The 25,015-nt window shown below is 45.3% G+C and overlaps 1 protein-coding gene across 2 annotated transcripts in view; it reads left to right on the top strand.

Moving 5' to 3' along the window:
* cacna1sa (calcium channel, voltage-dependent, L type, alpha 1S subunit, a) overlaps nucleotides 1-25,015 on the top strand; it is a 227,286-nt gene that overhangs the window by 132,118 nt on the left and 70,153 nt on the right. For both annotated transcript variants that reach the window (XM_060845641.1, XM_060845640.1), the window contains exons 22-25: nucleotides 286-393; nucleotides 11,129-11,181; nucleotides 19,402-19,542; nucleotides 23,438-23,639. In XM_060845641.1, the coding sequence (XP_060701624.1) occupies nucleotides 286-393; nucleotides 11,129-11,181; nucleotides 19,402-19,542; nucleotides 23,438-23,639 (504 nt within the window). The remainder of the gene's footprint in view (nucleotides 1-285; nucleotides 394-11,128; nucleotides 11,182-19,401; nucleotides 19,543-23,437; nucleotides 23,640-25,015) is intronic.

Raw genomic sequence — 25,015 nt, 5'->3', positions numbered from 1 at the left:
GTCGGTGTGTACTTGTTGGGCTGTAAGTAATCTAATCTAATCTCCCTGTGCCCACGCTCCCACCTCTCACACACCCATGTTCTTCTTTGCCCACTCCATTCACTATGTTCAACTTCCCCTTCCTTCATTCCTCTGTAACCCCTCTCTCCCTACATCTGCCTTGCACTGGCTTTTTTGGATGTTTTGTGAGTTGGTGTCAGCCTCCATTATGAAGCCTTCCTGATGCCCCCTCCCCAACTGTTGCAGTGCCAGTGTCTGATCCCCGTCTCTCTGCCTCTCTTTCAGCATGTGGTTCAATGCGTGTTTGTAGCCATCAAGACCATAGGGAACATTGTGATTGTTACCACCCTCCTCCAGTTTGTGTTTGCCTGCCTCGGGGTGCAGCTTTTCAAGGTGAGAGCCCGGTTTGAGATCAAGGTGACACTGATACTGAACAAGCCATTGCTGACGACTGGAAATCCGGAATCCAATCGCCTGTTTCAGGTCAATAGCAGTCACAGGGCCCAGAATAACAGGGCTGAAGCATTAAGGATTAACCCGGGACACAAGACCAGAAAATCAGGCAGGAGGCAAACGTTAGCAAACGTCTTTCTGATGGTCTGGCCCACAGATAGAAAAGCAAGCAGTTTGTGACAGCACTTTGCCTTTTTTTGTAAAACAGCCCAGAATTGGCTCCATCCAGTTAATCAAATCTACCTAGACAAGACCAGGGAAATCAGCCTTCATGTGGATCTGTGAAATTGACAGAAATAGAGGTGACCAATCATTACTGTGTCAGGACGATGATTAATAATTACTCAGTCACTGGGTGGAGCATATAACACTGTGATCAAAGGTGAACAATTATTGCTGGATTTAGAGCTGGTGATTCATGATCCTTTGAGGCATATTGTTAAACTGTTATTAGACCTTGGAGTGCAGGTTCATAGTTCCTTGAAGGTGGAGTCATAGATAGACAGGATAGTGAAGAAGATGTTTGGTCCAATTCACCTTCTTGGTCAGTGCATTGAGTTTAGGAGTTGGGAGGTCATGTTGTGACTTTGGTTAGATTATTTTTGGAATACTGTGTCCAATTGTGGTCTCCCTGCTACAGAAAAAAATGTTAAACTTGAAAGGGTGCTGAAAAGATTATCAAGGATATTGCCAGGATTGGTGGGTTTCAGCTAAAGGGAGAGGCTGAGAAGGCTGGGACTGTTTTCCTTGGAGCATTGGAGGCTGCGGGCTGAGCTTATAGAAACTTATAAAATCATGAGGGGCATGGATAGGGTAAACAGACAAGGTCTTTTTCACAGGTTAGAGAAGTCCAAAACTAGAGGGCATAGGTTTAAGGTGAGAGGGGAAAGATGTAAAAGAGAATTAAGGGACAACTTTTTCACGCAGAGGGTGGTGCGTGTGTGAAATGTGCTGCCAGAGGAAGTGGTGAAGGCTGGTACAACTGCAACATTTAAAAGGCATCTGGATGGGTACATAAATAAGCAGGGTTTAGTGGGATGTGGGTCAAATGCTGGCAAATGTGACTAGATCAATTTAAGATCTGGTTGGGCTTGGATGAATTGGACTGAAGGATCTGTTTCCATGGAGAAAGTGAGGACTGCAGATGCTGGAGGTCAGAATCAAAGAGTGTGGTGCTGGAAAAGCACAGCCGGTTAGGCAGCATCCGAGGAGCAGGAGAATCAATGTTTCGAGCATAAGTTCAAGCATCAGGAATGAGCATTCTTGATGAAGAGCTTATGCTTGAAGGATTGATTCTCCTGCTCCTCAGATGCTGCCTGGCCGGCTGTGCTTTTCCAGCTCCACACTCTTCGGGTCTGTTTCCATACTGTCTGACTCGATGACTCTACTGAGTCAGATGGCTGAGGAATAATTATTAGGAATACGTGATTCAGAAATTTGACTAAGACATGACATTCTTGCCAGATTGTTTTGTATGTGAGATTATTCACCCCATTCAGTCTATGCTGGCTCTTTGAAGATAGCTCGGTTTGTTCCACAATCCATCTCTTGCTGCATTTCTTTTCAATCTCTTTCTTCAGTATTTATTCCATTCTCATTTAAAGACTGTAATTGAACCTGGAACTAGGAACCACCACGAGGAAGTATCTTCCAAATAGAAACCACTTGACATTTCAAAACGTTAAACGTTATTTCTCACATCAATTCTGGTTCTTTGTGAATCATCTTAAATTGATGTCCATTGGTTATTGATTCTTCAACCTTTCCAAACACTTTTCCTGCTTTACTTAATCAAAATCCTAAGGATTTTGAACTCCTTCATCAAATTTCTTCTCCTGGTTCTCTGTTGTAAGGAGAACAACTGTCTGTCCAAATGAATCACAATCCCTCCTCCACAGGTCAACACCTTTCTCTGCAAAGCTCTGTGATCCTTATTAAAATGTGGTGCCCAAAACCAGCCCCACTTTTCCAGCTGGAGCTGAACATTTCATTCACCCATGGCATATGGACATTGCTGGCTGGGCCAGTGTTTCTTACCCATCCCTAGTTACCCTTAAGAAGCTGGTAGTGAGTTGCTTTCTTGATGTGCTGCAGTCCATGTACTCTAGATAGACCCACAATGCCATTAGAGAGAAAGATAGAACATAGGACAGTACAGCACAGTACAGGTTCTTCGGCCCTCGAAGTTGTGCAAACCTTTGATCCTACTTGAAGATCAGACTAATCTACATGCCCTTCTTTGTATTATCGCCCATGTGCCTATCCAAGCATCGCTTAAATGTCCCTAATCTATCTGACTCTACTATCACTGCTGGCAGTGCATTCCACGCATCCATCACTCTCTGATGTAAAGAACCGACCTCTGACATCTCCCCTAAACCTTCCTCCAATCACTTTAAAATTATGCCTCCTCGTGATAGCCATTTCCACCCTGGGAAAAAATGTCTCTGCCTATCCACTCTATCTATGCCTCTCATCATCTTGTATCAAGGCACCCCTCATCCTTCTTTACTCCAATGAAAAAGCCCTAGCTCCCTCAACCTTCCTTCGTAAGACATACCCTCCAGTCCAGGCAGCATCCTGGTAAATCTCCTCTGCCCCCTCACTAAAACTTCCACATCCTTCCTGTAATGAGAGGAGTAGAACTGAACACAATATTCCAAGTGTGATCTAACTAGGGCTTTATAGAGCTGCAGCATAACCTCGTGGCTCTTAAACTCAATTCCCCTGCTAATGAAAGCCAAAACACCATATGCCTTCTTACCAACCTTATCAACTAGGATGATAACTTTGAGGGATCTATAGATGTACACCCCAAGATCCTTCTGTTCCTCCACACTGCCAAGAATCCTACCTTTAACCCTGTATTCTGCCTTCAAATTCGACCTCTCAACATGAATCACTTCACACCTTTCCAGGTTGAACTCCATCTGCCACTTCTCCACCCAGTTCTGCATCCTGCCAATGTCTTATTGCAACCTACAACAGCCTTCCACACTGTCCACAGCTCCACCAACCTTCATGTCATCAGCAAACTTACTAACCCACTCTACCACTTCCTCATCCACGTCATTTATAAAAATCACAAAAAGCAGAGGTCCCAGAACCAATCCCTGTGGAACACCACTGGTCACTGAGCTCTAGGCTGAATGCTTTCAATCTACCACCACTCTATGTCTTCTATGGGCTAGCCAATTCTGTATCCAGACAGCCAGATTTCCCTGTATCCCATGCCTCCTTACTTTCTGAATGAGCCTGCCATGGGGAACTTTATGAAACGCCTTGCTAAAATTCAAAGTTTGTGAGAAGATTTGTAGCTCGGGGACTCATTGTTGTGGTTCTGTTCGCCGAGCTGGGAATTTGTGTTGCAGACATTTCGTTCCCTGTCTAGGTGACATCCTCAGTGCTTGGGAGCCTCCTGTGGAGCCTGAGATGCTTGGCGAAATGTTACCTAAGTCGAACATCTCAGCCGGGCCCACAGAAGCCAACCCGACCTCCCAGTCACTGCCCATTTTAATGCCCCATCCCCACTCCCTTTCCGACATGACCATTCTTGGCCTCCTCCATTGCCACAACGAACCAAACTGCAAATTGGAGGAACAACAGCTCAGCTTCCGCTTGGGCAGCCTACAGCCCAGAGGACTCAACGTTGAGTTCTCCAATTTCAAATAATTGCCCTTCCCATCCCCTGACTCCTTTCCCAGCCCCTCCCCCTCCCTTCCACCCCCTCCCTGCCACCAACCGGATTCATTCCTCCCACTGACCGATCAGGTCGTATTCTCTGCCTGTCTTCACCTATTCCCCACTTCACCACCCTTCCTTTGCCAACCCCTTTATCTGCAGTTCCCCTTACACCCACCCCCAGTCCTGAAGAAGGGTTACACCCAAAACGTTGATTTCTCCACCTCCTGATGCTGCCTGGTCTGCTGCGCTCTTCCAGCCTCCTGTCTATCTACTTTGGATTCCAGCATCTGCAGATTTCTTTTGTCTCTGCCCCTCACAAAGTCATGCTGACTATCTCTAATCAAACAATGCTTGTCCAAATAATAATAATTCCTCTCTTTCAGGATCATCTCCAGTAATTTTCCCACCACTAACATACGACTGACTGGCTTGTAATTCCCACGGTTGTCCCTATTCTTGAACAAGGGAATAAGATTTGCCACTCTCCAATTATCTGATGCTGCTCCAGTGGACAGTGAGGACACAAAGATCATTGCCAAATGCACAATAATGTCTTCCCTAGCTTCCAATAGTTCCTTGGCAATATCCCAGGACTTATCTATCCTTATGTTTTTCAAGATTTCCAGCACATCCTCCTTCTTAACATCAACCTATTCGAGCGTATCACACTGACCTCACAAACGACAAGGTCCCTCTCACAAGTGAATATTGCAGCAAAATATTCATTAAGGACCTCCCCTACCTCCTTCGACCTCAGGCACAAGTTCCCTCCACTATCCCTAATTGTTCCATCCTCACTCTGGCCATCCTCTTGTTCCTCACATCAGTGTAGAACACCTTGGGGTTTTCTTTAATCCTACCCCCCCAAGGCTGTTTCATGCCCCCTTCTAGCTCTTCCAAGCCAATTCTTCAGTTCTGTCCTTGTAACCCTCTGGAGCCCTGTCTGATCCTTGCTTCTTCAACCTTAAGTAAGCTTCTTCCTTCCTCTTGACTAGATGTTCCACATCACTTGCCATTCAAGGTACCTTCACCCTACTATCCCTTCCTTGCCCCAGTGGGACAAACCTGTCCAGCACTCGCAGCAAGTGCTCCCTGAACAACCTCCACATTTCGGTTGTGCATTTCCCTGAGAATATCTGTTCCCAGTTTATGCTCCACAGTTCCTGCCTAATAGCATTGGAATTTCCCCTCCCCCAATTAAATACTTTCCCACACTATCTGCTCCTAAACCTCTCCATGACTATAATAAAGGTCAGGGAGTCACCAAAATGCTCTCCCACTGAGAGATCTGACACCTGACCTGGTTCGTTGCTAAGCACCAGATCAAATATGTGTACCACGACTTGGGGCTGCTCACCCTCTCTCTTAAGAATCCTGGAGGTTCCAGGATTTTGACCCAGTGACACTGAAAGAAAGGTGATATATTTCCAAGTCAGGGCGCTGAGTGGCTTGGAGGGGAACTTGCAGCTGGTGGTGCTCCCATGTATCTGCTGCCCTTGTCCTTCTCGATGATGGTGGTTATGGATTTGGAAGGTGCTGTCTAAGGATCTTTGGTGAACCTTTGCAGTTCATCTTGTAGATGGTACATGCTGCTGCTAATGAATAACTGTGGTAAGGTGGAGTGAATGTTTGTGGGTGTAGTGCCAGTCAAGTGGGCTGCTTTGTTCTGGATGGTGTCAAGCTTTTTGAGTGTTGTTGGAGCTGCATCCATCCAGGCAAGTGGGAAGAATTCCATCACTCTCCTGATGTGTGTCTAGTGGACAGGCTTTGTCCAGTTTTGTCAGGTAGATGCCAGTGTTGGATCTGTGCTGGAACAGTTTGCCTAGTGGTGCATCAAGTTGTCAAACACAGGTCTTCAGGACTATTGCCAAAATGTTGACAGGACCCATAACTTTTACAGTATCCAGTGCCTCCAACTATTTGGGATGGTACGGTGGCACAATGGTTAGCACTGCTGCCTCACAGCACCAGGCACCCGGGTTCAATTCCAGCCTCAGGCGACTGTCTGTGTGGAGCTTGCAAATACTCCCCGTGTCCGTGTGGATTTCCTCCGGGTGCTCCGGTTTCCTCCCACAGTCCAAAGATGTGCAGATTAGATGGCTCAGCTGTGCTAAATTGCCCATAGTGGTCATATATGTGCAGGCTAGGTGGATTAGTCATGGGAAATGTGGGGTTACAGGGATGGGGTGGGTCTGGGTGGGATGTTGTTTGGAGGGTCGGTGTGAACTTGATGGGTCGAATATCCAGCTTCCACACTGTAGGGATTCTATTCTATATTTTCTTGGATCAAATTGGCTGAAGACTGACATCATTAATGCTGGGGATTATTGGAGGAGAGTGAGATGGATCATTAACTGCTGGCTAAAGACTGCTGCAAATGCTTCAGCCTTATATTTTGCAATGATGTGCTGGGCTCCTCCATCATTGCGGATGCAGATATTTATACAGTGCAGAAACAGAACCTTCTGTCCAACTCCGTGCTGACCAGATATCCAAAACGGATCTAGTCCCATTTGCCAGCATTTGGCCCCTATCTCTGTAAATCCTTCCAATTCCCCTAACCATCAAGATGCCTTTTAAATTTTGTGTTTGTACCAATGTCCACTACCTCCTCTGGCAGCTGGTTCCATATACGCACCACCCTCTCTGTGCAAATTTGCCTCTCAGGTACTTTTTAAATCTTTCCCCTCTCACCTTAAACCTATGACCTCTAGTTTTGATGTCCCTACCCTGGGAAGAAGACCTTGACCATTCATCCTATCCATGCCCCTCATTATTTTGTAAATCTCTTTAAGGTCACCCTTCAGGCTCCAATGCTTCAGGGAAAGACAATCCAGCCTATTCAGCCTTTCTCTATAGCTCAGACCCTCCAATCTTGGCAACATCCTTGTAAATCTTTATTGAACCCTTTCAAATTTCACAACGTTATTCAAGGGAGACCAGAGCACAGTATTCTAAAAATGTAGAATTCTGTACAATGTCCTGTGCAGCTGCAACATGACACCCTAACTCCTGCACTCAATGCATTGACCAGTGAAGGCAAATGCCTTCTTCACCATCCTGTCTACCTGTGACTCCACTTTCAAGGAACTGTGCACCTCCACCCCTAGGTCTCTGTTTGGCAGCACTCCCCAGGGTGCTATATAGGACCTGCCCTGGTTTGCATTACCAAAACACATCATCTCATTGTGAAACCTCCTCCTCCACTGAATTGTTTAATCATCCACCACCATTAGCAATGGAATGTGGCAGGACTGCAGAGGTTAGATCTGATCTGTTGGTTGTGGCATTAGCTCTGTCTATCACTTGCTGTTTTGGCATTCTGCTTTGGTCGCTTCACCAGGTTGAAACATCCTTTTTTAGGTAAGCCTGGTGCTGCTCAGTTCTGACCCGAAATGTCGACTCTCCTATTCCTCCTGATGCTGTTTGACCTGCTGTGCTTTATCCAGCTCCACACTTCATCGACTCTGACTTCCCAGCATCTGCAGATCTCGCTGTCTCCAAGCTGTTCCCAGCACACCTTCCTGCACTCTCCAGCATCTGGTTTCCAGCATCTGCAGTCATTGTTTTTACCTTCCTGCACTCTCCATTGAACCAGGGTTGATTCCCTGGCTTGATAGTGGAGGATATGCTGGGCCATGAGGTTACAGCTTCTGTTGGAGTATAATTCTGCTGCTGCTGCTGATGGTCTACGGCATCTCATAGATACCCAGTCTTGAGTTGCTACATCTGTCTGAAAACTTCTCCACTCAGCATGTTTATAGTTTGCATAATACATGGATAGTATTCTCAATGCGAAGATAGCGCTTTGTCTCCAGAAGGACTGTTCAGCGGCCACTCAACACTGCCATGGACAAATATGTCTGTAGCAGGCAGATTGATGAGGATAACATCACATCTCCTTTTCCCTCTCATTGGCTCCCTCATCAACTGCCATAGACCCAGTCCAGCAGCAAAGTCCTTTAAGATTTGATCAGGATGGCACGGTGGCTTAGTGGTTAGCACTGCTGCCTCACAGCGCCAGGGACCTGGGTTCGATTCCCGAATCAGGTGACTGTCTGTGTGGAGTTTGCACACTCTCCCCGTGTCTGCGTGGCTTTCCTCCGTGTGCTCCGGTTTCCTCCCACGTTCCAAGAGATTTGCGGGTCAGGTGAATTGGCCATGCTAAATTGTCCAAAGTTAGGTGCATTAGTCAGGAGTAAATGTAGGGAAATGAATCTGGGTGGGTTACTCTTCACACACTGGGTCGGTGTGGACTTGTTGGGGCGAAGGGCCTGTTTCCATACTGTAGGGAATCTAATCAGCTCAGTCAATTGTGGTGCTGCCAAGCCACTCTCAGGGAAGCCCAACATTTAGAGCACATTGTGTGCCCTTACCAACCTCCTTCAACTGTTGTTCAATGTGGAAGTCAGCAGGAGGTTTCCTTGCCCATTTTTAACTTGTTGCCATAATACATCAAGAGTTCTGGAGCCAATGTTGAAAATCCCAGGGTAACTCCCTCCTGATTGCATGTCACTGAGTTGTCACCTCTGCTCACTCTGTCCTGTCAGTGGGACAGCACAGGTCCAGGAACGTGATGGTGGTATCTAGGATGTTGGAGGATTCTGAGAGTATGACTGTGTCACACTGTTGCTTGAACGCTCACTGAGACAGCTCTCCCGGTTTGACCCAGGCCAGTCAGTGGGACAGCTCTCCTGGTTTGACCCACGCCAGTCTGTGGGACAGCTCTCCCGGTTTGACCCAGGCCAGTCTGTGGGACAGCTCTCCTGGTTTGACCCAGGCCAGTCTGTGGGACAGCTCTCCCGGTTTGACCCAGGCCAGTCTGTGAGACAGCTGTCCCGGTTTGACCCAGGCCAGTCTCTGAGACAGCTCTCCCGGTTTGACCCAGGCCAGTCTGTGGGACAGCTCTCCCGGTTTGGCCCAGGCCAGTCAGTGGGACAGCTCTCCTGGTTTGGCCCAGACCAGTCTGTGAGACAGCTGTCCCGGTTTGACCCAGGCCAGTCTCTGAGACAGCTGTCCTGGTTTGACCCAGGCCAGTCTGTGGGACAGCTCTCCTGGTTTGACCCAGGCCAGTGTGTAAGACAGCTCTCACCTTGCAAGGTCATCAGGCTGACTTTGCCATTCTCATTTCCGATGCCTACTTCGATGCCAAGTTTCTTTCCTTTGAGACATTGTAGTGGTTTAATACAACTGAGTGGCTTAGTAGGGCCATTTCAGAGGGCCGCTAAGAATCGACCACATTGCTGTGAGTCTGGGATCACATATTGGACCAGGTAAGGATAGCAGATTTCCCTCCCTGAAGGAAGGTTAGTGAACCAGATGGCAGTTTCTCCTACAATTATTTCACAGTCATTATTAAAATTTTAATTCCAGATTATGATTAGATTATTGCAAGGTTTGTGAAGGTTTGTAGCTCAGGTTGAGGTTTAGGGTGTAGGTTTGCTCGCTGAGCTGTAGGTTTGATATCCAGACGTTTCATTACTTGGCTAGGTAACATCATCAGTGACGACCTCCAAGTGAAGCGAAGCTGTTGTCTCCTGCTCTCTATTTATATCTTTCTCCTGGATGGGGGTTCCTGGGGTTTGTGGTGATGTCATTTCCTGTTTGTTTTCTGAGGGGTTGACAGATGGTATCTAGATCTATGTGTTTGCTTATGGCGTTGTGGTTGGAGTGCTAGAAGTCTCAGAAATGACAGCCAGATTACTAAGACCCCTCGGAATCCTAGTAGCACACGCACCCACCAACACTCTCAAACGAAAACTAACGAACTTAAAAGTACAACCCATGGACAAAACAAACATCATCTACAAAATTCCATGCAAGGACTGCCACAAACCACTACGTAGGACAAACAGGAAGAAAGTTAGCTACCAGGATACACGACCACCAGCTAGCCACAAAAAGGCATGACCCTCTTTCTCTCATAGCCCTACACACGGATGAAAAAAAACACCAATTTGACTGGGACAACACATCTATCCTGGGACAGGCTAAGCAAAGACATGCCAGAGAATTCCTAGAGGCCTGCACTCCAACCACAACGCCACAAACAAACACATAGATCTAGATACCATCTATCAACCCCTCAGAAAACAAACAGGAAATGACATCACCACAGACCCCAGGAACCCCATCCAGGACAAACGTATAATGGAAAGCAGGAGACAACAGCTTGGCTTCACTTGGAGGTCGCCACTGATGATGTTACCGAGCCAGGTAATGAAATGTCTGGATATCAAACCTACAGCTCAGTGAGCAAACCTACACTCTAAATGATTAGATTCCCTACAGTGTAGAAAGAGGCCCTTTGGCCCAACCAGTCCCACCGACCCTCCGCAGAGTAACCCACCCAGACCTATTTCCCTCTGACTAATGCACCAAACACTATGGACAATTTAGCATGGCCAATCCACCAGACCTGCACATCTGTGGATTGTGGGAGGAAACCAGAGCACCGGAGGGAGCCCGCACAGGCACAGGGAGAAGGTGGAAACTCCACACAGACATTTGCCCGAGGCTGGAATCCTGGGATCTTGGTGCTGTGAGGCAGCAGTGCTAACCACTGAGCCACCGTGCCGACATGAATGGAAAATCCACCATCACTGTCCTCAGTGGAGAGGAGTACCTGGATTTCTGGATTTCTAGTCCAGCGACAATACCAGTACACCATTGCCTCCCGAGAGTTTACAGATGGCTAACTGGAGTACTGTTGCTGATATTGTGTATTTTTAAAAATTCTTGATTTGTTGCAGTTCATGGGTGTAAGTCCACACATAGTATTGCTAGGTTGGCGATCCATGGTTTTTCAATATCAGTGACAGTGAAGGAACAGTGATATGGTTCCAAGGTACAGTGATGCATGGCTTGGACCAGAACCTGCAGGTGGTTCCCAGTTTATGTCTGAAACTGATGCTGGATTAATACCCTCCCCTTGATAACTGACCATGTAAAATCATTGTTTGTTGCTAATTTATCATCTTCTTTAATTTAGGGAAAGCTTTACAGCTGCACTGATCCCTCCATGATGACAGAAGAAGACTGCAAGTGAGTGTGAGTAGGGTAAGAGTTGGCCCCGCTGTTTCAGTGAATGTTCTGGCTGGATGCTCCTGGGTCTCTGTAACCTGAGAACCAAGAGTTGGATTTTTACAGATATTTGGCTGAACATTTTTAGGATCAATGATCATAAATGATTGCCTTCTCTCTGTGCTGTATCAGGGCATTGTGCCTGTCCAGATAGAAAGCTGCTACAATTCCACCTGTCTTTTCCTAGTTTCTATCAGAATTGTTTTTTCCAGGTATTAATTCATTTCCCTTCTGATTTAGGCAATTTCTTTGTAAAGAGCAGGGAACTAATTCTTTTGTACATTCAGGGTGTAAGATTAACTGCTGCACTGCAGTCAGGTGTTGAACCATAGTAACAAAAACACTGAGCCTACCACGTAGTGGTGCAAGAAATGTTTGGAAAGTGTAATAATTTTCAACATATCGGACTTAAACAACATGGCATGGTTTCAATCAGGGTAAGTGAGTGAAGCACACCATGTAAATAGATTTAATGTTGAATGGGATTAAATGAGTTCAACTGAAATGAGTAGTCAAGTGAGGGAAAACTCCCTCAGCATGAACACACAGCCTCAACCTTGAATGGATTCAGAAGCTGATGATGTGGTTGAAGCATTTAGGAAGTTCAGGAGAGAAGGGTTCGAGTCTGTTTAAAGCTAGAAGATGAGAGGGAGGATGAGAGTAAAAGGCCAGGCAAAATGTTTGAAAAGTTCAGCATGTATCTCCAGCCAAACATCTGAGCATCTGATCCAACAGTTACACATTTCAAAGCCTGAGGCAGAAAACATTCTACACAAAATTCTAACTTAAAAAGTGTAAAGTCCAGGATACAGACGGAAGACTGAGAGATGAGCTTCTTTCAGACTCTGCAATCCTTGCAGTACAAGCTCACAAGGCGATGGACCAGTGCCAGAGTGTACATAGGCAGTACTAGGGCACGGGTACGCACTGCCAGTGCATAAACAGACAGTACCAGAGTACGGGTACGCACTGCCAGTGCATATACAGACAGTACCAGAGTATGGGTACACACTGCCAGAGCATATACAGACAGTACCAGAGTACCGGTACACATTGCCAGAGCATAAACAGACAGTACCAGAGTACAGGTACACACTGCCAGAGCATATACAGACAGTACCAGAGTATGGGTACGCACTGCCAGAGCATATACAGACAGTACCAGGGCACGGGTACACACTGCCAGTACATAAACAGACAATACTAGGGCATGGGTACGCACTGCCAGAGCATATACAGACACTACTAGGGCATGGGTATGCACTGCCAGTGCATATACAGACAGTATCAGGGCATGGGTACACACTGCCAGAGCATATACAGACAGTACTAGGGCACGGGTACACACTGCCAGAGCATATACAGACAGTACCAGGGCACGGGTACACACTGCCAGAGCATATACAGACAGTACTAGGGCACGGGTACACACTGCCAGAGCATATACAGACAGTACCAGGGCACGGGTGCACACTGCCAGAGCATATACAGACAGTACCAGAGTACCGGTACACATTGCCAGAGCATAAACAGACAGTACCAGAGTACAGGTACACACTGCCAGAGCATATACAGACAGTACCAGAGTATGGGTACGCACTGCCAGAGCATATACAGACAGTACCAGGGCACGGGTACACACTGCTAGTACATAAACAGACAGTACTAGGGCACGGGTACGCACTGCCAGAGCATATACAGACACTACTAGGGCATGGGTATGCACTGCCAGTGCATATACAGACAGTATCAGGGCATGGGTACACACTGCCAGAGCATATACAGACAGTACTAGGGCACGGGTACACACTGCCAGAGCATATACAGACAGTACCAGGGCACGGGTACACACTGCCAGAGCATATACAGACAGTACTAGGGCACGGGTACACATTGCCAGAGCATATACAGACAGTACCAGGGCACGGGTACACACTGCCAGAGCATATACAGACAGTACTAGGGCATGGGTACACACTGTCAGTGCACAGGTAGTTAGGTAAAGATGCTGACTACCCAAAGAGTTAGCTTTCAGTTCAGTTGAGCTCATGCATCAAAAGAGGAATGAAGGAATGAAAAACATGCAGGACTAGTGGATGGACAGCAGAAAATGTCTTTCATATGGATCTAACTGCAGAGCTTGAAGAAAATCCAATCACTGGAAGAAGGAAAACAGATAGTCGAGGAGTTATCTGAGACAGAGCAACAGTACAAATAAGAAGGAAAATAAATAAACTAAAATGACCTGTAGCTGGAAGATGATGAATTTGCAAACACAGTCGATATAGGGTCCATCAAACTGCAGGAAATATCCAAATGTGACAGTTCCCAGAGGAAAGAAATTCATATTTTAAACATTCAGATCAGGAGGATGTTGGGAAATACACCTGGAACCATAAACCTCACCAGAGCACTGACTAACATCGGAGATCTTTCTAAAACATTTAAAAGGCATTTGTCACCCAAGGAAAGATGATTTGAAACTAAGAAACATCATGTTAATAGCTTATGGGGAGTCTGTGATTTGCCGATAGCAACAACCCAAATGTGTGGGACCTTTAAAGGACGAAATGTTATCTGTATGTTCCACAATGGTTCTGACTTCCTGGTGTTGAGTAGAACTGTAGCGTATCCCAGCTAACTGATGAAGGAGGCTGTGCTGAGGGTTGAAGGTAATATAGCTATTGAAAAGCTTTTTCAACAAAAGCAAGAAATATCTGATACAAATGTGTCCAGTGTATTTTAGTGAGATGTTAGGATGCTTTGGAGATTTGGACCATCACATCAGTATTTCTTTATATTTGTTTGGGGTACGTGGACATCACTGGTTGGGCCAGCAGTAATTGCCTATCCCTAATTGTCCTTGAGAAAGTTTTTGTGAGCTGCCTTCTTAAACCTCTACAGTCGTTATGGTGTATTGGGATAGTGTTGTTCGGAAGTGAATTCATCATTGTAAGCCCTTCGTTTGCAGTGAAGGGAGTGAATGATGAAAGTGGTGGATAAGTGTAAATCAAGTAGATTTTTTGTCCTGAATGGTATCCAGTTTCTTGAGTGTTGTTGGAGATTAGATTAGATTAGATTCCCTACAGTGTCCAAACAGGCCCTTCGGCCCAACAACTCCACACCAACCCTCCAAAGAGTAACCCACCCCCTGACTAATGCACCTAACAACTGTGGACAATTTAGCATGGCCAATTCACCTGACCTGCAGGAAACCCACATAGACACGGGGAAAATGTGCAAACTCCACACAAGCTGTCACCCGAGACTGGAATCGAACCTGGGACTCTGGTGCTGTGAGGCAGCAGTGCTACCCACTGAGCCACCGTGGGAAGTATTCCATCACAATCCTGATTTGTGTTTATTGGTAGTGGACAGGCTTTGGGATTTAGAAGGTGAGTTACACACTGTGGTGTTCCTATCTTCTGACCTCCTTTTGTAATCACATATTTACATGGCTAGCCCAGTTCAGTTTCTGGTCAATGGTAACCTTCAGAATGTCAATAGTGAGGGAATTCATTGATGGAAATGTCATTGAATGTTTTAGAACAATGATTTGATTGTCTCTCACTGGAGATAGTCATTACTTGGTATTTGTGTGGCATGAATATTGCTTATTGATCCAACAATGCAGGCAATGATTTAACCTCCATGTGAAATTGCAATAGAACAAAAGGAAATCATGTCGAGAATTCCCAAAGGTGGAAAAAAATGAAGTGATCGCTATAGTCACAGTGTCTACAGTTGAGTAAATCTTATTTTGGTAAGTAGATGGCAAAGGATTTGCCTGGATCCCAAAGATCTTAATGAAGCTACAGTGAGGAATCATGACCTCACGCTAGCCCTGGAAGAGATGACACCATGATATATACCTTTGACGTATTCACGAAACCCAATGGCAGAAATGGCTACCTGAACATGAGGCCTGGTGAGGAATCTTTCCTAATGACAACATTGGACACATCCTGGGCTGGCTTCAATTCCTGTTTCAATGATTTGGCCTTAAATTGGTGACAATGTGTTCCAGCAGTATATGGATAGGACATACTGGTGATGTAAAGGGGTGGTCAGCATCGCTAATGATATCCAAATCTACGGTGTAGGTGAAAAACATCCAGCCAACGCCATGGAGCAATCCAGGAAAACTGGGATCAAGTTGTTTACAGAGAAATGCATTGAGAAAAAGACCAGTTCCTCAGAATGATGCACATGCCTGATGGAGTCAAGCCAAATCCTGAAAAAGTTACAGCTACCTCTGAAACGAAAGTTAAAGAGATGAGAAAGAGGCGAGCTGTTTCTCGGCATGACCCAGGACATGAGTTCCTCAATGCTTTGCTTTTAAAAAAATATGGTAAATGTATGAGAGACAACGAAGAAAATTGGTGATGAGCAGGGTCAGAATCACCACCGCGGAGTTTCAACATTCTCAGGGAAGATGTGTGCAAGGAGATACATTCTACGACAGACAAAAGCCAGTCACTCAGCTACTTATTAATGCACAGGCAGAAGGACGTCAATATTTAAACACAGATCCTCACACCCTGCCGAGTGGCTGAAAGGACAGCTGTACATAGAGGATCCAGTTGTGAAAATCAGGTAAACATTGATAATGAGTCGGAAACTCTTATCAATAAACCGAAACTGGTGAGCAAATAAGAAGGAACAGAATTCATATTCGACCGATACCCGAGTTGGAAAATGAAAGAAGGTCAACACCAACATAGTCAACAGCCAACTGAAACAACATCAATGGTATCACTAACAAGAGACACATAGGAACATTGACACAGCTCCTATGACACCAGCTGCAACATTGCCTGAGCGGTGTGCCAGCTTACAGTGACACACTGAATTCTAAGCCTACAGGATAGAGATACATTTTACCACCAGAGTAATAGCATGAATAATATCTTAGGGAAAAGAAATATCAAATTCTGAAGATGTTCTGATTAATCAAAAAGAAATTGTTAATCTTTAGATAATTAAGAAAAGTTAATGATCGCTCTCTCAATATGACTATTCCAGTGTGTTTTTAAAAAAGGGATGTCATATTGTTATGTGATTCTTGAAGAGTTTGGAAGTGATGGTCACATGACTGTCCTGCCAGGGTGTCACATTTACTGCTCCGGTGTCTCAGGCACCAGGCACAGGGAGCAGCAAGAAATATAAGGGGTGAAGATGGTCCTCTGAATCGAAAAGTGTGATTATTTTGAATTTGTAGGATCCAAAAAACATAACATCTCAAATCATTAAAAAAACTTGTCAATTCATCTCTGCTACTTTTTCTACTTAACCTGTGTTGTCTGTTATTGTTCCTTATGTTTTCAAATGTTCCTCCTTATCATAGAGTTCTACAGCACAAAAAAAAGGCCCTTCAGCCCATCATATCTGCTTTTGTCAAAAACAACAGCCTAATTATTCTAATTAGGTAAAAACAATGACTGCAGATGCTGGAAACCAGATTCTGGATTAGTGGTGCTGGAAGAGCACAGCAGTTCAGGCAGCATCCGAGGAGCAGGAAAATCGACGTTTCGGGCAAAAGCCCTTCATCAAATTGCAATTCCCAGCTCTTTGCATTGTATACAGAATCACAAGTGGGCATCGAAATAATTCTTAAATGTTCTAAAGGTTTCTGCCTCTACCACCTTTACAAGCAGTGGGCTCTAGAACCCGACCATCCTTTGGGTCAAAAACCTTTCCTCACATCCCCTCCAAATCTCCTGCCCTGACCTTAAACTGATGCTCCTGGTCGTTGATCCCTCCGTCAAGGGGGTAAGTTTGTTCCTGTCTATCCTATCTCTGCCCTCATAACTGTATACATCTTAATCATGTCCCCTGTCAATCTCCACCCTAGTCTGTCCAATCTCTCTTCATGTCTGAAATTCTCCCACCATGGCAACATCCTGGTAAATCTCCTCTGCACCTTGTGGATTTCAGAACCGCACACATGCTCAAGCTGAGGCCTAACCACCATATTATACAGTTCCCAGTATAACCTCCCTGCTCTTACACCCTGTGCCTTCTTAACCATTTTATCCACCTGTCCTGATATCTTAAGTGTCTGGTGTATATATGCACACCATGGTCCTTCTGATCCTTGATGCTTCCCCATTGTACCACATTGATTGTCCTCCAGTCCTATGGAGCCTCTCTTGTGGCCAGAGAGGAATTGAACTTTTTTGTAAGCATTCCTGCTATTTTATTCCTTTCCTCACTCAAATGGGATACATTTCATTTGGCGTTGGAGATATATCTGCTTTTAAATTTGCCAAACTACTCAGAACCTAATTTAAAATTGTATCGCAGTCGTTCTTACTGGTTTCTCTCGGTATATGGTCCCTCCCACCAGTAAACACCAACACAAAGTGTTCATTTCGAACCTTACCTGGCTCCATACATAAATTACTCTTTCCTCGTTATCCTTTATCTTTAATGGATGTATGAAGCAACTTTGGATTTTCCTTCATTTTACCTACCAGTGTCCTTTCATATCCTCTTTTAGCTCTCCTTTCCTTTTCAAGTTCCCCGTTGCATATTCCATACTCCTGTAGGACTTTTGTTTTGAGCCTCCCTTTTTCTCTTATTCCAATGTTATTTATCCTTCAATATCCAGATTCACAGGTCTTTTACATGTTGACCCTGTATTCTCCATATTTCTTCCTTGAATGTATCCAATTGTTCTGAGAGCTGAAAATATCTGCTCCCAGTGCACACTGGACAAACAATATCTGATCTTATTGTAATCAGCTTTCCTCAGTTGAAAACATTGATTTCAGGCCCATTTTTGTCTTTTTCCATAACAATCTTGAATATAACAGAGTTATAATCGCTGTCTGCTGTACCTCACTGGCACTTCAACCACTTGACAAACTTTGTGATCTAAAGTGAAGTCTAGCCTGTCCCCTCCCTTGTAGGGCCTTCTATGTACTGGCTTAAAAAGCTGTCCTCGATTCATTTGAAGAATTCTGCTCCCTCCAAGCCTTTCATGCTCTGATTACCCCAGTTAATTTTGGGGAAGTTGAAATCTCCTGATATTGCCACCCTATTACTTTTACACTTCTCTGAAACTTGCCTAACTATCTGCTCTTCTCTCAGACTGTCAGGGGGCTTACAGTTACTCCCAGCAATGTGATTACTGCGCTCTGGTTTTTAAGTTCTATTCATATGCCTCATCCCTCCTAACTGCTGTAATAGATTCCATGATTAAAATTGTGATATCTTTTATCCTGTATCCTGGGATATTGGACTGCTCAAACCTGTCCTTCTCCCACCCGTGTCTCAGTGTCAGCGTTGACATCACAGCCCTATGTTTTAATTTGTACCTCAACTCAACTGCATTGTTTGTCAGCCTCCTTACATTAACTACATCTACCTGATCAAAATCTGTCATCATTTGGAACATCTGTTAAAAAAGCTCTTAAACCTCTATAACAGTCTCAGCTTCTGCAGTCTGTCCATCATCCTGGAATCATTCCAATAAAACTCTGTTCTTGGCCTTGATGTCCTTCCCAAAATGATGCATAGAATTGAAACTGATATGATTGTTGGGATTGATCAGTTCTTCTTTAAGGTTTCAGCATAATTTTCTTGTTTTTGTACTTAGTATCTCAGTGATAAAACCAAGATTTCTGTTTACCATGCAACATCCTTCTCAACTTATTCTAGCAAATTTGAAAATCTGTTGAAAACTGCAGTCATTATGTCTTTCTTTCTCTCCTCCCTCCCTCTCTCATTCTCACTTTCTCTCCCATCCCTTTGTCTTTCTCATCCTTTCTCCCCACTCTACTTCCCACCTACTTGTGCTCTTTTTCTCACTCTCACCCATTCCTGGTCCTCTGTCTCTGCCCCCTTTCTCTACATATGCCTCTCCCTTCTTCTCTCCCTCTTGTATTTCTGCCTCCTCTCACTTACTTTCATCCCTCCTGTCTCTCCATTCCACTCCACCACCCCACACTCCTTCCCATTATCTTCCCACGTTACCCTTTCTTCCTACTCCCTCTCCTCTCCATTGTGTCTCCCCCTTCAATCTCTCCCACTGACCCTCTGCCTCCTTTCTACCTCTTTCACTCTCTTCATCTTCCATTGCCTCACTCCACTCTCCCGAACCTCTTACCCCTCTCTCTATCTTCTGTCTCCCCCCACCCTCTTTCCTGTTCCCTCCTTTCTCCCTCTCTCTCTCAGAGGACAGTTCATTGTCTATAATGAACCAGATCAGCTGTCAGTCCAGGAACGAATGTGGGTTAATAGCGACTTCAATTTTGACAATGTGCTGTTGGCGATGATGGCTCTCTTTACAGTTTCCACCTTCGAGGGGTGGCCCCAGTGAGTACCGAGAGTGGGCTCTGGTTGGACCCGAGGGTAGGGCTGAGTGTGTACTGAGGGAAGGGCTGTGTACTGAGGGCAGGGATGATGGCCCTGGGGGAGGGGTCGAGTGAGTATTTTTATACATTCATGAGATGTGGGAAGTTAAAAATCACACATCACCAGGTTATAGTCCAACAGATTTATTTGGAAGCACTAGCTTTCAGAGCACTGCTCCTTCATCAGGTGGTTATGGAGCATAACATTGTGGTTGTGGAGCACACAGAATTTATAGCAAAAGTTTACAGTATGATGTAACTGAAATTATATACTGAAACAGACCTGGATTGTTTGTTAAGTCTCTCATCTTTTAGAATGAACATGCTGGTTTCAGTTCTTTCGTACGTAAATCACAAAACTTTTTTAAAGTTATATTCTCAAGTGAACTTTAACAATTGGTGTCATGTTGGCCCAGATAATGCATTGAAGATGTGAGGTGCCCTGTGTGAGGCAGATTCTATTTCTAAAAAAGCTATTTACAGAATCTTACATGGATTCATGCAGTTTTTGAGCAAAATAGAACGTAATTCTGCAAGTATAAATTCACCCCATAAACTCATATGTGTATGTGTGCATGTGAGTGTGTGTTTGGGGGGGTTATGGGTGTCTGTGAGAGAGTATGTGTGTGTGTATATGAGTATGAGTGTGAAGGGATATAAGTCTGTGAGAGGGTGTGTGTGAGTTTGGGAGTGTACGTGTGAGTGTATGAGAAAGGGCCTGTGTATTAGAGACAGTCTGCATGTGTGTGTGTGTGTGTGTGTGTGTGTGTGTGTGTGTGTGTGTGTGTGTGTGTGTGTGTGTGTGTGTGTGTGTGTGTGTCTAGTGCGGTTGGGTCACCTATAGTGTGACATGAACCCAAGGTCCCGGTTTGAGGCCATCCCCATGGGTACTGAACTTGGCTATCAGCCTCTGCTTGGCCACTTTGTGTTGTTGTCTGTCCCAAAGTCTGCCTTCGAGGACGGTCACCCAAAGATCTGAGGTTGAATGTCCCGGACCGTTGAAGTGTTCTCTGACTGGGAGGGAACACTCCTGTCTGTTGATTGTTGTGCGGTGTCCATTCATCTGTTGCCATAGCCTCTGCTCGGTCTCGCCAATGTACCATGCCTCAGGGCCTCCTTGCCTGCAGTGTATGAGATAGGTAACATTGGCTGAGTTGCATGAGTACCTGCCATGTACATGTTGGGATAAGAGTGGTTTCTGTGTCTCAGCATCGATGGTGTCAGGGTTGTATGGTGTTGTCCTGAAAACCAAGGAGTTTGCTAAGAACAATGATTTGTTTGAGATTTAGTGGTTGTTTAAAGGCGAGAAGTGGAGGTGTGGGGAAGGTCTTTGCGAGGTGCTCATCCTCAATGATAATGTGTTGCAGGCCGTGAAGAACATGGAGTAGTTTTTCGGCTCCTGGGAAGTACTGGACAATGAAGGGTACCCTGTCGGTTGCAGCACGTCTCCTGAGGAGGTCATTACGGATCCTTGCTGTGGCACGTCGGAACTGGCGGTCGATGAGTTGAGCATCGTACCCTGTTCTTATGAGGGCATCCCTGAGTACTTCCAGGTGCCCGTCACGTTCCTCCTCATCTGAACAGATCCGGTGTATGTGGAGGGCTTGTCCACAGGGAATAGCTGTTTTAATATATTTTGGGTGGAAGCTGGAGAAGTGTAGCATTGTGAGGTTGTTTATGGGTTTGCGGTAGAGTGTGGTGCTGAGGTGCCCATCTTTGATGGAGACACATGTGTCCAAGAATGAGACAGATAGTCGAGAGTGGTCCATGGTGAGTTTGATGGTGGGATGAAACTTGTTGATATCACTGTGTAGTTTTATCGGTGACTCCTCGCCATGTGTCCAGAGGAGGAAAATGTTGTCAATGTACCTGGTGTTTAATGTTGGTTGGAGATCCTGCGTAGAGAAGAAGTCTAGTTCGAGCCTGTGCATGAAGATGGCATATTGGTGTGCAAATTTGGCCCCCATGGCTGTTCCATGTGTCTGGATGAACTGGTTGTCAAAGCTGAAGACATTGTGGTTGAGGATAAAGTGGATTAGTTGTAAGATGGTGTTCGGAGATTGGCAGTTGTTGGTGGTGAGTACTGAGGCTGTTGCCACGATGCCGTCATTGTGGGAATGCTGGTGTAGAGTGCTGACATATTCATTGTGACGAGGAATGTCCCTGGTTCGACTGGTCCGTGGGTGCTAAGAAATCTGTAGTATCGTGACAGAAGCTGGGGGTCCCCTGTATAATGGGTTTCAAAATGCCTTCTACACGCCTTTGACCTTGGGTTCATGTCACACTATAGGTGACCCCACTGCACTTTGCACACACATGCACACACTCACAGACAGAATCAGACTCATAGACACGCAAACAGACATACAGACACTCCTTCACACACACATTCCGACACACAGGCACTTCTACAGACACACACACAGTCCTATAAACTCATACACTCACGCAGACCCTCTCTCATACACAAGCTCTCTCTCATATGTTTACACACACACTCACATGCACACATGCATCCTCTCACTGACTTATACCCCTTTACACTCACACTCACACTCACATACATACACACACTCTCTCACACTCATAACCGCACCCCCCCCCCCCCCCCACCACATACACCCACATATATCAGTTTGTGGGGTGAATTTGTACTTGCAGAGTTCATTTTATTTTGCTCAAAAACTGCATGAATCCATATAAGATTCTGTACATCTATTTTTTAGATTAGAATCAGTTTGAACATTGTGGCACAGACACCCTCACACAGGGCACCTCACATCTTCAATGCATTATCTGGGCCAACATGACACCAATTGTTAAAGTTCACTTGAGAATATAACTTTTAAAAAGTTCTGCGATATACATGTGAAAGAACTGAAACCAACATGTTCATTCTAAAAGATGGGAGACTTAACAAACAATCCAGGTCTGTTTCAAGATATAATTCCAGTTACATCACATTGTAAACCTTTGCTATAAATTCTGTGTCTTATGATCTTATACTCCACAACCACCTGATGAAGGAGCAGTGCTCTGAAAGCTAGTGCTTCCAAATAAACCTGTTGGACTATAACCTGGTGTTGTGTGATTTTTAACTTAGTGTACCCCAGTCCAACAACGGCTCCTCCAGATCATGAGATGTGGGCACACTGACCAGGCCAGCATTTATGACTTATCCCTCACTGCCTGGGTGGCAGCTCAGAGCCTGCCACACTGCTGTGGGTCTTGAGTCAAGCGCAGGCCAGACCAGGCAAAAACGGCAGTTTTCTTCCCCGAAATATCGTTGTGAATCAGGGGGCTTTTACGACAATCAATAATATTTACGTGGTTGCCATTGGGCAAGTTTTTAATTGCAGATATTTTTTATTTAGATCAAATTTTACCATCTGCTACAATCAGATTTGAACCTGTGTCTCAAGATCATTAACTGGGGTTCTGGATTACTAATCATTACCACTACACTACCACCAACACCCCATCTACAGAGGGAAGGGCCCGATGAGTACTGAGGGAGGGGTACTCGAGATTCTTAATAATTGTTTGCATTTTGGAGGAGCACTCAGAATCTCTGTCAAAAACCACTTGCTTCATTGAGTTCCCAGGGGACTGATTATGAGTGTAATTTAGGCTATGCTTCCACTTGTACTCGGGCTTGAATACTTTAAGCACTTATTAGGGCTAGGGTGAGTATCTCAACTAAAGGATTTCCCTGGTTCCCCTCATTTACTTTCCTCTTGTCAAGTTGCAATCAAGATTTGCTATGGGATTGATCTAACAGAGCGAGTGGAGGTGGGGATTACACAGGGTGCTGACTAAATACCCAGACTAGAGGTAACTGTTGTCTCTGCCATCAGGTTATTGTACAAAGCCATTGACTCTCACACTGAAGACATGGGCCCTATCTACAACTACCGAGTTGGCATTTCAATATTCTTCATCATCTACATCATTCTCATTGCTTTCTTCATGATGAATATCTTTGTGGGGTTTGTTATTGTAACGTTCCAGGAACAGGGAGAGGCTGAATACAAGAACTGTGAGCTCGACAAAAACCAGGTAACAATCCTCGCCCTCGGCTCATACCCGAGTAACAATCCTCAACCATAGCCTGTACCCGAGTAACAATCCTTGACCATAACCTGTACCCGAGTAACAATCCTCATTCACAGCCCGTGCCCAATTAACAATCCTTGTCCTCACCCTATGCTTGAGTAACAATTCTCATTCATAGCCCGTACCTGAGTAACACCTTGGGGTTTTCCTTAATCCTATCCCCCAAGGCTTTTCCATGATCCCTTCTAGATCTAAGTCCATTCTTCAGTTCCTTTCTGACTACTATCTTGTAACTCTCTAGAGCCCTGTCTGATCCTTGCTTCCTCAACCTTAAATAAGCTTCCTGCTTCCTGTTGACAAGATGTTCTACATCCCTTGTCATCCAAGGTTCCTTCACCCTGCCATCCCTTCATTGCCTCAGAGGGACAAACCTGTCCAGCACTCGCAGCAAGTGCTCCCTGAACAACCTCCACATTTCTGTTGTGCATTTCCCTGAGAATATCTGCTCCCAGTTTTTGCTCCACAGTTCCTGCCTAATGGCATTGGAATTTCCCCTCCTCCAATTAAATACTTTCCCATACTATCTGCTCCTAAACTTCACCATGGCTATAGTAAAAGTCAGGGAGTTGTGATCACTATCAACAAAATGTTCTCCCACCGAGAGAGCCTGAGTAAAAATCTTCAAACAGCTCATACGCAATTAGCATTCGTTGGGTACACCTCATGCTCTGCTAGCAAACCTCACTGCACCCTGGACCCAAGTAAAATTCCTCACCCTTACTTGCTAAAAAGTAACAGTCCTCGTCCGTATGCTGTACCTGAATAGCATTAGTTGTCCACACCTCATACTAGGGTAGAAATTCTCATCTATATCCCATACCCGCGTAATAATGCTTGCCCACAACTCGAATTGAAGCAACATTTCTCAGCCACAGTCCATCCGAGTAACATTTCTCATTCACACCTCCCACCCGAGCAATAACCCTTGGCCACGCTCTTTACCCGAGTAACAAACTGCCCCCACACCTTATTCCTGAGAAATGATCCTCACCCACACCTTACACCCAGGGAATTATCCCAACCCATCCTCTATACCCAATAATAATCCCCACCTACACCCCAATAACAAGGTGCACCGAAGCCCCACACAGCAGTAATAATCCCTCATACTGGACCTGAGTGACAAATCCCACCTACACATCTTACCCGAGCAATACACCTCTCCCACACCCATACACCAGTAATCTACCCCACTAACACCCTATATGCCAGTGACATGCTCCAGCCATACTAGGGGTACCGAGTAATATATCCCACCCATACCTTATATCACAGTAATATTCCCCAATCACACTCTGTGTGCCATTAGCAATTCCCTC

The sequence above is a fragment of the Hemiscyllium ocellatum genome, chromosome 26 (genome assembly GCF_020745735.1).
Source record: "Hemiscyllium ocellatum isolate sHemOce1 chromosome 26, sHemOce1.pat.X.cur, whole genome shotgun sequence".
Classification (NCBI taxonomy): domain Eukaryota; kingdom Metazoa; phylum Chordata; class Chondrichthyes; order Orectolobiformes; family Hemiscylliidae; genus Hemiscyllium; species Hemiscyllium ocellatum.
Note: the sequence above shows the minus strand (reverse complement) of the source record. Positions and strands in the feature narration are given on the sequence as shown.